Source organism: Girardinichthys multiradiatus, chromosome 3, assembly GCF_021462225.1.
Source record: "Girardinichthys multiradiatus isolate DD_20200921_A chromosome 3, DD_fGirMul_XY1, whole genome shotgun sequence".
NCBI classification, from domain to species: domain Eukaryota; kingdom Metazoa; phylum Chordata; class Actinopteri; order Cyprinodontiformes; family Goodeidae; genus Girardinichthys; species Girardinichthys multiradiatus.
Window position 1 is genome coordinate 5,928,305 of NC_061796.1, and position 12,214 is coordinate 5,940,518.

The 12,214-nt window shown below is 38.0% G+C and overlaps 1 protein-coding gene across 1 annotated transcript; it reads right to left on the reverse strand.

Moving 5' to 3' along the window:
• Positions 1–410: 410 nt before the first annotated feature.
• LOC124864657 (myelin-associated glycoprotein-like) lies at positions 411–6,942 on the reverse strand. The gene is made up of 9 exons (XM_047359523.1): positions 6,720–6,942; positions 6,199–6,555; positions 5,100–5,390; positions 3,255–3,506; positions 2,882–3,142; positions 2,712–2,796; positions 1,527–1,616; positions 1,321–1,399; positions 411–1,244 (listed from the first exon to the last, which is right to left on the reverse strand). Exons 1-9 carry the CDS (start codon positions 6,766–6,768, stop codon positions 1,209–1,211), a joined length of 1,500 nt encoding a protein of 499 aa, XP_047215479.1. The 5' UTR covers positions 6,769–6,942; the 3' UTR covers positions 411–1,208.
• Between the last annotated feature and the right edge of the window lie 5,272 nt (positions 6,943–12,214).

Below are 12,214 nucleotides of genomic sequence, written 5' to 3' on the forward strand. Positions count from 1 at the left end.
GCTAAAGGCCGCTATCGAAGCATCCTGGACCTCCATAAGACCTCAGCAGTGCCACAGGCTGATTGCCTCCATGCCACGCCGCATTGAAGCAGTCATTTCTGCAAAAGGATTCCCGACCAAGTATTGAGTGCATAACTGTACATGATTATTTGAAGGTTGACGCTTTTTGTATTAAAAACACTTTTCTTTTATTGGTCGGATGAAATATGCTAATTTTGTGAGATAGGAATTTGGGGTTTTCATGAGCTGTATGCCAAAATCATCCATATTAAGACAATAAAAGACCTGAAATATTTCAGTTAGTGTGCAATGAATCTAAAATATATGAATGTTAAATTTTCATCATGACATTATGGAAAATAATTAACTTTATCACAATATGCTAATATTTTGAGAAGGACCTGTAGTATTCTGCCAAAAGTATTTGTCTGTCTGCTTTTACTTGTGCATGAACTTTGATGACATTCTATTCTTAATCTATAAGGTCCAATTTGTTGATGGGGCCACAGTTACCAGCAGTAGCAACTTTAACTAATCTATAAACATCTTCCTTAAGGTTTAGGAGTGTGTTCATAGTTAGATGAGAAAACCAGAATTGCAGCTTCTGCTCTAATTCATCCCAAAGGTGTTCAAGAAGGTTGAAGTCAGGACTCTGTGCAGGTCAATTAAGTTTCTCCACACCAAACTTACAAATGCATCCATGGAAGTGACTGTAACACTGGAGTTCATTGATTTGAAGTTGTGACCCAATACGTTTGGCAATTTAGTGTATTTTGGCCCCTTGAAAGTTTAGCTTTTTTGTCAGAAGTTTCTTATTTCCAATCTGTTGAGCTAATAGAGCAGTATTTCTAAGAAAAGAAGAAATTATAGTACAAGTACGAGTATAAAGACATCCCTTCCATAATATATTCTAACAACATAAATCTTAACATATAGGTAAAAGTTAAAAATGCATTCAGGTAAATTTTTACAACAGTTAAATGGTCATTATTCATACTTGTATTTAAAAGGCTTACTTGATGAAGTAATAGCTGAAAGCAGAAGTTACAATAATTAAAGTTACCATCACTTTTGAACAGCATTTGAAAATTAAATGTGATCCAAATGTTTTGAGAATAATAAACTTTTCCTAAAACTGAAATAAAAACAAGGCATTTTTTTACCGCTACCAAAAATAGGCAGACAGACTTCAGCTTTTCTTCCATGACTTACACATTGGCATATATTTGATCATTCCAGTCAGTCTGTTAAGGAAACATAAAGTTATTGTATTCAGTCATGAAAGCTTAAAATTTATAAAAAGTAGAAAAGAATACATACCCCTGTATTGCCATATAGATTTTCATTCTGATAAATTTCATAACAAGGCTGATCATCACAAATCTCTTTCCTGGGGAAACTAAGTAAATAGTACATACATGTAAGAATGAATGCAAACATGAATCCATTCAATTAATTGAAAACATTTAAAACAATTATAAATTAGAGACTTTTTTTTATTTGAATCTGGGGTGAGTGATAAGGACCTTTCTGAGGAATACTGTGGGGGCTCCAATGCCCTTTGTGTCATCACCGTGCTCCTGTTTAATCTTGAAGTGTCTCCACGTTTCCCCCTGCTGGAGGAATTCATATAAAGACAACTAAAAACTGATATTTTTATAAAAAATATTTTCCTCCCAGGTAATGCACTTTTATTGAAATTTAATGGTAAAGTCTTCTAATGGTATTTTAATAGCTTAATTAAGATCAAAAATGTAAAATCCTAAAGCAGAACATTGCAAATTTCAAGCATTTTTTATTCCCAAAATGCATACTTGTTAGATATGGGCTGAAATTTGAACACTTGTGCAGTGTGCAAATTAAAGAGGACGTCAAGAGGATGAGAACGAAAAATAAACTAAAGTGACACAAAAACAGATATCCTATGTAATGTTTTTTGCAGTGTAGTCCCATCAGTTCCCATCTCTTTTTCATGCAAGATCAGGCCATAAAGGCACACTGCTACAAGATATAAGCCAAAGCTTTGACATTAACATCAAAATACAAATACACAATACAACTAAACATAATTCCCGTGAAGGTCCAACTTAAGAATAGCAATTGCTGAATTCCATGGCAGAAAAATGTTAAAGTCTTCTAGATGAAAAAAAGTATGAAGCTTTATTATACTCTGAACAATATCCCATGACCAAGGTGCAAAATAAGAGAAAATAACTTGTACTGTACAAGTTGGGGAGACTATTTAAGGATTGCAAACTAAGGAAGAGTTTGAAGATATTAAGAGTGGGCACAAATGTGACAGAGGAGAGTTTAAGCAGCATAGCTTTGTACATCAAATCAAACCAGTTCTTCTGTCTCCTTAGGGTTAATGAGGGTAAAGAAACAACATTCTAATGTACACAGTAATCCATTAAGTGCAAAACATTTGTTATAAATTGTATAGAATTATGCAGGAAATGTAAAGAATCCAATGTGGAGAATGTGGAGAAAATGTGGAGAAATGTAAAGAATCAAATCTGTCTTAGTTTATCCTGACATCAACTAAGACAGGTACTATGTCAAAAACTTTAATACCCTGATACCTAAATACGTTTAGCCATACAGCATCAATGTATGCCAGCAGAAGCTGAAGGGTAGTTTGAAGTGTGGTAATTGCCTACATAGATAGAAGAGTATTTAACTTTCAGCGGACAAATTAATTTTTTACTCACCATGTCCGAATAAATCCCACTACAAGTACAATTACCACCAAACATCCTGCTGCTCCAGCGGCAATGAACATGTAAAGCACCATATCTGTCAAGACAGAAATCAAACAATGCATTTTTATTCTATTCCCCATGTTTGGTGGTGATTCTTGAAATCCGATATCAGTTCATACCGTCGTGAGGTAAAAGGAGTTTAAGGTTGGCACTGCCTTGCATGTTGTCTGCCGAACACTCCACAAACGTGGTGGACTCAATGTCTTTCCAAAGAAACTTTATGGTGTAGGAACCATTTTCAACTCCTGTAACTCCTGGCAGAATTTTGTCACCAAGCTTAAATGTGACTGTACTAGCAGGGTTGGAGTCCACAATACACTTACACTGGACCCAGTGTCCCTCTAAAGAGCATGACGATTCATTTTTTACATCAGGAGCATCTGTCAAGGCAAAACATTGAATCATATAATGTAGATGAAGTCAGCGATTGCTCATCTAATATTCTGTTTATGACATAAAAGAATGTCATTATGTGTGTTATTTTTTACTCACATTGAACTTTAAACCGCACAGATCTCGATTTGACTTGTCCCTCTGCATTGATAGCAGTACAGTACATCGCTCCTATATTTCTAGAGACATTTGATACTATGTAGAGGTTTCCTTGAGATATCTGAGCCCCAGTTGCATTGTGCCACTCATAGCGACTGACAGGAGGGTGTGCCTCACTGGAGCAAGTGAGAGCGACAGTTTCTCCCTCCTTTACATCAGAATTGTAATCGACATTCACATTGACAGGGGCATCTGCATAAAAAAAGAAATCAATCAATCATTAACCATCTTGTTTGCAACAGCTTCTGGTACAATAGTTTCATGTAAATGTTAATCTATGGAAATTGTTGGCCTCATATGTGTCAGGATCTGGGTTTGTGTTTCTGTTTTTGTGCTTGCTGCATGTGCTCATTCTCAGGTGGTGCTGGAGTTCTCAGGTGTTCTGGGTGACAGGTGCAACTTATTCTACTGATTGTCAGGAGGAGTACTTAAGCAGGAGGCTGCCAGCACTTCAATGTGAGTGTTTTGCCAAAGTGGTAAAAACTCTAGCCACACTCCAAGTTATGCTTTGTACTTCGACCTCGTTTAACTTTGTTTTTTTGCTCCTCTGCAGATTTTGAAAGCCTAAGCTTTGGATCTATGTCACTGAGTTTTCTGGACTATGTTTCTGAAAGTTACTCTGGAGAATCAAGCCTGTCTTCGTTCTGAGGATTCCTATCCTGTGATCTACCTTCATTTGGATTTGCATCAAACTGGCAGCTTCCTGTCCTCTTCGTCTCCTGAGCCAAACCACAAGCGTACCGTGTCCACCCTCCAACGTAAGCCACCGCACATCGAACTTGTTTACTGTAACCTGAGCTTCACAGAACAGCACCAAGTGAACTCTACAGATCTACCTGCTTAAGACCTGGATCCTGAATCTCATTCCCCCTGGCGACCTGACCATCATAACTCAGTAAGCCGATCTCGTGTCAAAATAACTATTTGCTCTTAGTTTCGTTTTTCCCTCTGTATACCTGAACTCATCCATTCTCTTCACTTCTCTCCTCACAGTGAGATATTTCATCCGTTCCTGATTATATCTTCAATAAACAATCTTTATTTTTCTTCCTCCTCCTGAGTGTTCTCTGTATGTGGGTCCGAGCTATTTTGAACATAATGACAATATAGTGCAGACTAGTTCAGCTAACATGTAGACGTGTAGAGAATGCACATTGATGTCAGATGAGAACATGTTAATCTTGTGATTCTGAGAGGGATCAAGAAGCTTCTACATTTTGCCTGTATTTTTATCAGTGTTAAGGGGTGCTCACATTTTTTAATCTTTGATCTGAACAATGCTGATTGCAATTACAATTAGTCGTTATGGACTGTTTTTCAGCCAAAATGTCAGACTAATTTGGTTTTCTAATGAGGAAATCATTAATTTGAATGGGAGTAGCTTTGTGAATTTGACCATGATAAAATGCAGTTTGTGAAAACAGCCAAAGAGAATAAAACTGATGTAAGTAGACAAAGGCTGTTTTGCTAACATGTCATAATTAAGATGCTAATTAGTGAATGGCCTTATGACCTATGCATTCTATTTTAAGCAAAATATGATTCATTGGTGGAGTTGTGATCCTAGCTAAGAATGTTTAGGTGAACTATAAACATTAATTTTAACCAAGCTGATAGGGTTAGAATTAAGAATTAGTTCTTAAGGGTGAACTGGCACAACATTAACATTGTTGAACATCTTTTTGTAAAATTCTTCTTGGGTGGCTTAGTTTTAAATTAAAAAACAATTAAAAAAAATGTAACCAGAAAACAGTTAATCAAATCACTTATTCTGTGAACACTTACATTTTACAGGAAAGATCTTGGATTGTTCCTGCTTTTTACCTCCCCTGTATGTTACAGTGCAATTTAAAGGCTTGTTGTGATCAAAATGAGTCGCACGAAAGCTCAGAATAGACGTTTCTTTCCACTCTGCATCGCCAAGCTGTTGGGACTGATGAATCTCCTCTCCAGGGTGATTCCACTTGAAACCAGGAGGAGAGGTGGGACAAGAGTGAGACACAGAGCAGGCCACTGACACGTTTTGTCCCTCCTTAATGTCTTCTCCCACAGAGAATTGAATGGGATTTGGCTCCCCTGTGTGGAGAGATCGCAGTAGGCTATAAGAATGATCAAGGTCCAATCACATAAAGGAAATTGTTACATTCTGTGCCAAAAATATAATTCCCTTAATCGGGTTTTACTTGATTTACTGTAAACACATTTTTGCAGTTTTTGAAACCGTCCCAATCTTGTCAAATTACAACAATGATGCCCATTTGAGATTGGCAGAAAGGAACAGAAAGAAAAAAAGTGAGTATAATTAAAGAAGTTTCTTTGAAATAAAGTTTCATTTCTGGTCGAGACTTTCTTTCGTATGTATTGCATTAATGTCAGTTTAAATATATTTGGAATTTTTTTGTCATATGGTCAATTATACTTTTATTTACTTTTAATGTCTTACATTTCAAGAGCTTCATTCCTAAAATGCTTTGGTTTAATGTTAAGTTTTAAAAAGGTTACTAAGAATTGAAACTAGTGTGCAGCTTCTCAGAAATTCACACAATTGCATAAACAGAAACAGATCTTTTTGTTTTCCATGGGTGTCATAGAATAGCAAGAATAAAATAGATTTATTTACTGTAGTTTCCAAATAATTTCCTAATGTTTTATTTCATTTGTCAGCCAGTCTTTCTCCAAACATGTAAAATGGAGCAAAAAGATTAAAATCTGCAAAATCTGTCTTAAGTGGTAAACACTTAAACAAGTACAACAATCAAATGTAAATTTTATAAATGCATTAACTGAATATGGAAGCTCACAAATGTCAAACATGATAGCAACACTAAAACAGGAGAGAGGATCACTGAGGTTCCTTTATTGTATAAAACAATGAGCCACTTACTTATAACTGAAATGGAGACCTTGTTTTTGTACGAATAGTTGTCATAGTTCTTAATTTCAATTCTGAAATGAAAAGGCCCTATGTCACTTTGTTGAAGGGCATTGATCTTCAGAGAGCAGTTCTTTCCTTTAAGATCTCCAACCAGCTCAAGCCGATTCTGATATTGCTGTAACACCTTTTGAGGCTCTTTTGAGTGAAAAACTATGCCCTCCGAATGCAACCAAATCCCAGTGAAATCAAATTTATTTCCTTCATCTGGGTAGTTAAATGAGCAGGGGATGACTACGCATGAGCCAAGGAGACCTTTAACTGAGGTTGGGGATGCAGATGTCCAAGATGAGGCTTCACTTTCAACATCTGTAAATAAAAAAAATAAGTATTTAAGGATATAATTTTATGTATACTATGCATAAAGTTGTACTATAATAAAAAGTAATTCTCATGAAAAAAAAACTGAAAACAAATAAAAATTGTCTCATAATTCATACCGCACTACATATTTTACACAGAATTTAGCTTACCTTTTAAATAAATGCCTACAAAAAACAACAGCCATCTGTAAGCACCCATCTTCTCAGGGGCTGGACCTCAAATAGACAATGTGGGCTGCAGCTGTTATTGAATCTTGTGACAGATGACTGGTCTAGTTTCCGTTCCACTTTTAATAAACCTCAAGTCCACGGCATCACTTACATGAGTATTAATGCTAGTATCTACAACATACTCCCAGCTGCAATCTTAATTATGGCTCACTAAAGTGCCTAAGGTTATGAGGGGCATTTGAAACATTTTGAAATTGTAGAGTTAAAAAGATAATTTACTAGGTCATCCTTCACCTTGCTGTGAAGGCTCTGTCCATAATCTCACCAATTCCATGAAGCATGCCCCATTGTCGTCACAGAATTTGAAGAAGAAATAGCCATCCAGGATTCGTGCCAAGCCTCCAGCCTAATAATCCTCACATGAGACTGAGACTGGAAAACAGTCTAATTTAATCTGACCCTTTTGGCACATTTGCTACTATGCACCTGGGGTCCTGTTGAAGTTAAAAACTTCTGGGTACACGTTTTCTGCTTTAGGAAGCCGTTACTTTATTTTTCTTCAGATTTTGTTAAGATTTTTAAATTTGTGCAATGTGTGATTTGTTTTATGTGAGAGGGGAGTCAATGATACAAAGTCTTCAAGGTGCAGCTGCACAGCTGTTTTCCATCAAGAGCAATCACTGAGGAAAAGCTGCTGAGACCTAGGAGGAGGCGTTGGATTGTTTTGAGTGGTAATCGGACCAACAAACCCTGCTCTATCTTGCTTTTGTCCTGACTTGTTGGTTTCCTAACCCCAGCTCTGTTCTACTGCAAAGTTTGCTGTCAGCTGAACCCTGCCCTGGGTTAACTTTCAAGGTTCTGCCTCATCCTCTGCTGGCCGCCAGCAAACCTACATCCTGGATAACCCGCTGTGGTTCAGTCTTCTACTAAGCTGGTAAATACTTCAATGAAATTACCTAAGCCCAAGGACCTCCCTGGATCCACCGGATCAGATTGTAGAAATACTCCTCGCTCTACATGCCCTGCCTGTCCACCCTCCATTCATTCACCAACTGGAGGAGCCCGCTCACACAGCATACCGACCTGCCAACCCCAGCCTCCATGGTTTGCTCCCTTCTACCCAGCATCAACATATCCATCATAAAAGGAAGCCTTGCCCATTCTTCTTCATCATTCAAAATCATCTACCAGTTAATAATCATCTCTCTCTCAGTGAGCTGATCCTAGAAGTCCTGACACTGCCAGAAAACATTATTTCAATAAACCTGTTTAAACCGTTCCTGTTTCTGAGTTGTGCTGCTGCTCAAGACTCTCCTGGTTCTGAACTGAATATGACACTTTGAGATTGCTCATGAAGCTGTAATGTGCAAAGAAATAGAGATCTAGGGTATTACAGACAAGAGGAGAACTTGGAGGGGGCAAACTCAGAAGGTGAAAACAGAAACAATTATTCTGCGAGAAAGTGTCCATATAATCCAAGATGCAGGGCAGAGGTATAAGTGAATTAACTAATGCCACTGCAGAGAATAAGGGGGGTGGTTTGACAACCAGCAACTAAAGGCTGGCCAATCTACCTATGATGTAAATGCATTGGTTGTGTATTGGATTGCACCAGGTCTGTAGCATCGCAAGCATAAATCGATGGCCAGCCCTTAATTTTTCATTAAGACTTTAATGACTGCTTTGTTCACAAACATACCTAAGAGTAAGACACAATAGCCAACAAGGATTGTCAAAATATCCTCTACTCTTATTTTTAAAAAGAAATCAAATCCTTTAATTTTGTTGCTCAGTGAAATAGATATATACAACAAACATAAATGTCCACAAGTAAAATCTATTTAATATGGTTCCATTACTTTAAAAAACATTAAAAGCTAAATAGTGCCAAAATAGAGCCAAACAAATGTTCTTAACAGTTACTTCCTGATATGAAAACAGGAGTAGTTTCAGTATAAATGTTGAAAGTGCAATCTCATCTTCCATCATTTGTTGGGGTAGCAGCAACAGAGTCCATTACCGGTACTTTGAAACAAGGGTGGTTCTGTTCAGAAGACTGATGTGCCTCCAGAGCTGACTGTGCAAAAAAAGTGATTAATAAAGTAATATTGAACTAAAGTGACTTGAATTCAACATTTGTGATATTTTATTATGAAGTCAAGTTTTACCTGTACCCCTTGCAGAAAGACCTGGAAGTGAGGCAATTTAGAGAGGGACAGAACAAACAGTTCAAGAGTGAAGGTATGATTTAATAGTCAACATTTGAGGAAGATCTCTGATAAGTGAACAGCGAGGTATGGATTTTATGTGCTATGCAAAAAATGGTGATTATTTTTTACATGTAAAGGTACATAATTTGTTTGTTTAAATATACAGGACATAAATTATGTTACTAACCTTGCATAACCTAAGCCTTTTTTAGGGAAAATTATTTGAGTGCACAATTTGTATGTAGCAAGAGTGTTAGTAGGCAGGAAGAAGCTCAGGAAATACGTGATTTCCGATGTGGAAAGCCCTCTAGGTTCAGAGCTTTTGTTATTTTTGGTTTTCTGAACTTTACTGAAAACAAATGGAGAGAACAATGTTAGGATAAGCGAAACCAGAATGAGAGAGGACAGCAACATGAATAAAAGAATCCCGAAAAGAAATGCCATTGGACTTGTGAACAACATTTCATAATTTAAAATCAGGGTTTTTGTTCTTTTTACATATTTCAAAGATAAAATATAATTTATTTAAAAAGGTCAAGTAGGAAAAATAATTTAGAACCAACTTACAATGTCATTCTGTCCAGACCTACCTTAAATGACTGTACTCGTACCGTCTTCTGCTTTATCAGGGACTCGGGGGCAGCAGACTCAGCAGAGACGCCCGGACGTCCCTCTCCCCAGACACCTCCTCCACCTCCTCCAGGGGAGCCCAAGGCATTCCCAGGCCAGCCGAGAGACATAGTCCCTCCAGTGTGTCCTGGGCCGTCCCCTGGGCCTCCTCCCGGTGGGACGTGCCTGGAACACCTCCCAAGGAAGGCGTCCAGGAGGCATCCGGTATAGATGCCCGAGCCACCTCAACTGGCTCCTCTCGATGTGGAGGAGCAGCGGCTCTACTCCAAGCCCCTCCTGGATGTCCGAGCTCCTCACCCTATCTCTAAGGGAGTGCCCGGCCACCCTACGGAGGAAGCTCATTTCAGCCGCTTGTATCCGGGATCTCGTTCTTTCGGTCATGACCCAAAGTTCATGGCCATAGGGTAGGAACGTAGACCAACCGGTGAGTCGAGAGCTTCGCTTTTCGGCTCAGCTCTCTCTTCACCACAACGGACCGGCACAGCGCCCCCATTACTGTGGCAGCCGCACCGATCCGTCTGTCGATCTCCCACTCCATTCTCCCCTCGCTCGTGAACAAGACCCCGAGATACTTGGAGGAGCTAATCTTCATCCCAGTCACTTCACACTTGGCTGCGAACTGCCCCAGCGCATGCCGTAGGTCTTGGCTAGTAAATGACCATTTAAGTAAAATTATTTCAGTGAGAAAGGAACTAAAACTGTAACTTTAACTGCATTTGTGATTATTAATCAATCAATTTATCAGTCTAACTACAATCCTTCACAACATGATGATTATTAATTATGATTATAAGTGAATTTGCTTATGCATTTACAAACACTGGGAATTTAATTTGTTTCTTTGCCCACTGATTTATTTTCAATCTGACACAAGGACACATCAGGACAGTAAAAATAATGGATATTTGTAGTCTGCAATGGACATTACAAAGTATATCAGCCAAGAACCTTTTCCTGATAGGAAATTACACTTGCATCTCAAAAATCAATGTAAAGTGAGTATGAATTTAGAAAAAAAATTAAAAATCAGTTTAGAAAAAAGCATGTTGATCATAAACCTTCCTCAAAAAGCAGTGGAAATCTTTTTGGCATCATAGCAATCACACCCTTCTTATAACAGCAGTCTAGCTTTTTGCATGTCTACACCAGTATTTTTGATGAGGTCAAAGTCTTTGAGGTGGGAAAGCCTCCTTGCCATCAGCCTGATCTTTAGCTACCTTGACAGATTCTCTAGCCGATTCAACTCAGGACTATTGCTGGGACAATCAAAGTTAATATTACTTCAGAACAAGCATTTTGGTAGAAGTATAAGTTGAAGTTTGAACCATAATCTGTCAGGGGTATGAATACGTTTGGGCTGAACTGTACCTGCTTATTCCTTGCAGGATCGCCTAACAAAACATCTTGAATGAACCACATGGCAGTGGCTATAAAAAACTAAATTGGCTGCTATAATAATAGTTTGACCTAATTTTCTTCATTTAATCACATACATAATAGCATACGTAATATACATTTTAATATGCAGGATAGTAATAAATATGAAGTTGTTAAAAAATGTTTTCTTCTAAAAGAGATATGGTTCTCATGTTTTGATCTAAGTTTACATTTGATAGAATAGCATGGTCTGTGCATTACCAGCAGCCGCTAAACAAGGTGCTCCACAACATGATCAAGAAACGTCTAACCCTGCTGCTGAGCACAGAAACAAACTTATTTTAGAAATCATTGGCAAGCTGTTCCTTTTTGTCATTACCTTCTTGACCTGCTGAAAAGAGTAAAATATTGCCTACAGGAAATAACCAATGACAGCAAGGCAATTTGAAAAATGATCAACATTTAAATACATGTACGTTTCACTTAAATCTGAACAACTGCCTATGGCTCTGCCTAAACCAGAGAGGAGATACAGAGCTGTGTTTTGAGCTCAACATTTGTGTCTTAAAGTGGGAAGTGGGAAGGTAAGTAAACTTTATTTATGTTTCCGATCAATCTGTCAACAGGAGGAGACCTGGAGACACAGTAGTCTGTTATTGTCATAATGGGGTTTTCTTAGACTCTGAGATACACAACCACGAGGACAAAGACAGCGTTTTAACAGTTTATTTAGAAACACAGATAAAGGTTGGACTGGAACCAAGGCTGGAGCTGGTGTACCTGTTACCACGCCAAGTGAGAAAATGAGCTGACGCCTCCTTCTGGGTTTCCACTCCATAAATAGCCCAGCTGATTGCTCTCAGATGAGCAACACCTCTGCAGCAGCACCTGACAGTTACCCCCTGCACAGTGAGAACACAGCACACAAACACAGTCTGCATACAGCCTGCACACAGCCTGTACACAAACCGCCGTGGATATGACAGTTATATGATTCTTGTATTTACATATTGTTGTTTTCTTTATTCTTTCCTGTCTTTACCTACAAAAAAGTCACAACTTTTATCTGTGCTCACAAAACATAACATGTAAATCTGATAACTAAAATGGTTCAACGCTATTGGTATTAAATGAGAATAAATAAATATGTTACTATCTGCATTGACACACCAGCTGCTGGACCAAATAACTGTAAGCATATACTAAATATTAACACATTCAGATGTTTTTTGTTTTTTTTACAATAGCATAATGGTT

Bases quoted from the DNA above. Each gene is read 5' to 3' on its own strand.
- LOC124864657 (XM_047359523.1), bottom strand. From the start codon at position 6,768: ATGGGTGCTTACAGATGGCTGTTGTTTTTTGTAGGCATTTATTTAAAA. The intron at 3,507-5,099 runs GTAAGTGTTCAC...TTTTTTATGCAG, and splicing joins CAAGATCTTTCCTGTAAAAT to ATGCCCCTGTCAATGTGAAT. The intron at 2,797-2,881 runs GTATGAACTGAT...CTGTCTTGACAG, and splicing joins ACTCCTTTTACCTCACGACG to ATATGGTGCTTTACATGTTC.